The 3,869-nt window shown below is 45.4% G+C and overlaps 1 protein-coding gene across 1 annotated transcript; it reads left to right on the top strand.

Moving 5' to 3' along the window:
• Positions 1–622: 622 nt before the first annotated feature.
• On the top strand, positions 623–3,123 carry LOC144326458 (uncharacterized). Its single transcript, XM_077923002.1, has one exon. It carries the CDS (start codon positions 2,344–2,346, stop codon positions 3,121–3,123), a length of 780 nt encoding a protein of 259 aa, XP_077779128.1. The 5' UTR covers positions 623–2,343.
• Positions 3,124–3,869: the final 746 nt, after the last annotated feature.

The following is a 3,869-nucleotide window of genomic DNA, read 5'->3' as shown; positions in this document are numbered from 1 at the left end:
GCGCCCACCTTTCGCCCTGGTAGGGGGTAGGCACAGCCCTGAACTGTAGACTTCTTTGCTTCTGCACGTAGTAAAAAATACAATCAGTGTTTGGGTCGCCTTTGGCAGTAATATAAAGGAACGCTAAGTTTTAAGCGCATTTATCGCACGGTATTTCTGCGGAGAAATAAATAACTAGATATTAAGATTCCTAGGTGCTAGAGCATTCTTTCTTTCTTTTTCCTTTTTGTTTTTCCTCTTTTCTCTTTTTTCTCCTTTTTTCTTCCTTTTCACGAGGTATACACAGCAGGATAGGAGGGGGTTTTTCCTTGGTAGCAATAGAGACGGACAATAGTCCTTTTGCTTTATTTTCACGTTGCTATTATACTGCTGTGGGGCAAAGCGCTGTGTGCATAAAAAAATCTTGTTTACACTGGTTTTATACTGCAGAGCCAATACGCGGTGTGCGTTGGAAGCCTTATAATAGCATATTCATATATTTAGGTAAAAAATTTAATTCTTTTACTTTATGGGGCTAGTGGTTCTGAACTAGCTTTTATTCGATTTAATTTACAGCTACACCGGCGTAGGTTTTATTTGAATAGGTGCTGCTAACGCCTAAAGAGTTAAGTCACAGCTAAGACAGGGTTGGGATTTTTTGAATTTGGGCACAGTTTGCATTCCTAATTTTAAGTGGAACCTTAGCCAGTTCTGATAATACTGAGCTTGGCTGCCAGTCCCACAGGTTAAGGAACAGCTGGTCAGTGTTGATAATACTGAGCTAGGGCAACCAGCCCTTCCAGATTCAGCGTTGTGCCAGGGCGGTGTAGACAATACTGAGCAGGGTGCAGCTTTAGGCTGTGTTGCTGTTCGCTGGCAGTGGCTGGCGGTGGCATTTAAGCCAGCTTAGGTTATATTGTACTAGTGGGGTGTACACAGTCCACCTGGGTAGGCGACTCCATATAGTTTGGCAAATAATTTCAGTCGATTTAGCGTAAATAATGGCGTCAGGCGGGGACCAGCAGCCATCCACCTCTAGTAATCAGATGGCACCTCCTACAGGCAGTGGGGGTGCTCAGATGCCAGCCATGCCATGCGACCCCCAAGCCTTCGCCCAATTTTTCATGGCGTTTGAAACTTTTTACAGACAGTGTAGGCCTAGGGGGGCTTTTGCCCTTCCAGCCCCGGAACCATCACAAGACGTGATACCCGATACTCCGCCCTGCGGTCAGGGTCAGCAGGTCATCCCGGTCGTTGCAGGGGTTAGCAACCAGTCGGACGCAGCAATCGTAAGCCGCCCTAATACCCGTGCCCAGGCAGCCAGTGCTAGGAAAGCGAACCAAAGCAGTGGCAAAGGAAAGGCGCCTGCAAAAGGTACCGGGAAGGGGAAGGCTGCGGCCACGGGTGCCAGTGGCAACGCTGTTTCACAGGTTGTAGACATTCCTAGTGTGTTTCAGGAGCAGCAGCCCCAACATAGCTCTACCGATGACAGCGCGGGCTCCGCCTTGGAGGAGGAGCATGTGCAACCTCAAGGTACTCAGGCAGCCACCAGTGTGAACCCAGCCAACGTCGAGGCGCAAGGAGGGAAAAGAAAGTCCAAGAAAAAACACACCTCTTTGGTGGACCTGCCCGAAGATAAAAGCCTTTTGGGAAATGATCTATAATGAAATTAAGAAGGTCCTTAAATGGACCTTTCCTAAAAAACCTGAGGCTTTTCTCCTGGGCATGGTTGGCCAATTGGTGTCAAGGAAGGATAGGACGTTTTTTATGTATGCCACTACAGCAGCAAGGATTCTTTTAGCAAAGTATTGGAAGACACAAGAACTACCCACGCTGGAAGAATGGCAGACGAAGGTGATCGACTATATGGGACTGGTGGAGATGACTGGCAGAATCCGTGACCAGGGGAAAGAGGCAGTGGAAGAAGATTGGAAGAAATTTAAAATGTATCTCAAAAACTGTTGTAAAATTGACGAGTGTTAAAATGTCAAGGGATTGGGAAATAGAGAATTGTAGCTGTATTTGAAAGCTAGAGAAGAATCTAAAAGAAAATGAACTGATTAATTGGTTAACTGAGGGAGTTGCTGAAGAAATGTAAAAATAAGGATGCAGAAAAGGGGAGGTATGGGGAAGTCCGGGAAGCAAGGTTTATGAAAAGAAGGTTATGAAAATTATACATGTTTAATGTTTGTTTGTTTGTGTATTGTTTTATTGTTTGTGTTTATTTTGTGTTTGAAAATCAATAAAAATTTTATTTAAAAAAACAACAACAAACACACCTCTTCGAAGAAGAAAAGAAGTAAGCAGTCCGAGACTGAAGACGAATCAGGTACGTCATCCTCAGATTCGGATAGCGAGGGCCCCATGGATAGCTACTGGGGTCTGGGTGAATCGAATCATGGGATCCCACTTTGGGCGCATGAAAGGAGGGCCAATTCCCATCGTAAGACCTTTAATGGTGTGCTGGACTGGAAAGATGGGGCTTTAGTGGAGGATGTAAAAGTTGCCACCAATCAGTCCACCGACTTTATATTGGGGAACCATTTGTCCCAGAAGAAGAGGAATAAAATCCTCAATGGGGACTACGTGGACATGTTCACCCTCCTCCCCCCGACTAAGCTAACAGGAAAAGGTGAGAAGAGGCGCTTCTTCGGTAAGCGGAGGTATAGGACCCCTAGAGCGGAGCGCACCTTCGAGAATTGGCTGGACGGGTTCCAGGTTTTCATGGGAGTCGTTTGCGCTGCTTATCCTCGGCGCTCCATGGATTTGGTTGCTTATTTGGCGCACGTGAGGAGGGCACATGCTCTCGCGGGAGAAAATGCCACTTTAACGTACGATGAGAATTTCCGTAGAAACGCTTCTCTCCTGCCTTCCACCCGCTGGGATCTAACGGATCCTAATTACTGGGGCGAGGACGTCAATCCCTACATCGAAAAGAAAAATCAGGAATCCTTCAAGGCGGGTAAGACAGAGGCGAAGCGGCGCCGCCAGTGCTGGGAGTACAACAGGGGTGTATGCTCGCGACCCTCCTGTAAGTATCTGCATGAATGTGAGCGGTGCTGGGGTAACCACCCCGCCTCTGCCTGCTTCAAGAACAAACAGCAGCCCGTTCGGGGGGGGGCGGGGGTTCTTCCACAACAATAACAGGGGTGCCCCCGGATCCACCCACCAGGGACCTGGTAACCGCCAGTAATCTGCACCTGGGTTTAGCCTCCTCTCCCATCAAACAGCCCCTCAAAACTTTGCTGGACCAGTATCCCGATCGAAAAGCTGCACAATACCTTTGGGAGGGGTTCTCCAAGGGGTTCAGAATCCCCGTGGCTTCCCTCCCTAACACCGGGGACCCACAAAATCAAAAGTCAGTTAAGGAAAGGCCTGAGATAGTCAGAAAAAAGATAGAGAAAGAAATCAGGGCAGGCAGGGTGGCAGGCCCCTTCGCCGAACCTCCCTTTGTTTTTTTTGTTTTTTTAAAGAAATGTTTATTCAAGATTTTTTACATTTAACACCCAACACATATAATCCCATACCCAACAATACAACAAAAAAAACAAAAAAAAGATAACAGTAAAAATACATACAAAAAAAGAAAGAAAGAAAGAAAAAACAAAATTATGACATCATATCCAGATTCTTAATATTCATCACTTTTGAACTTCCTCACATCTTCCATTCCTGCTTTCCAGGTTTATAAAATTCTATACAGCAAATTATCACCTTGTTTCAATTTCTTATTTGTATTTTCCCCCATATTATGTCTCTAAGTTTGAATTTATTTTCCAAAAGCTTAAATACTTAATTAGACATAATATTATCCAAATAATTACCTTTTTCTCAAATTGCGCCTATTCTCAGATTCTTATCAACTAACTTACTGATGCCACGTTTATTTT

Source organism: Podarcis muralis, chromosome W, assembly GCF_964188315.1.
Source record: "Podarcis muralis chromosome W, rPodMur119.hap1.1, whole genome shotgun sequence".
Taxonomy (NCBI): Eukaryota; Metazoa; Chordata; class Lepidosauria; order Squamata; family Lacertidae; genus Podarcis; species Podarcis muralis.
This window is presented reverse-complemented; position numbering and strand designations above follow the sequence as displayed.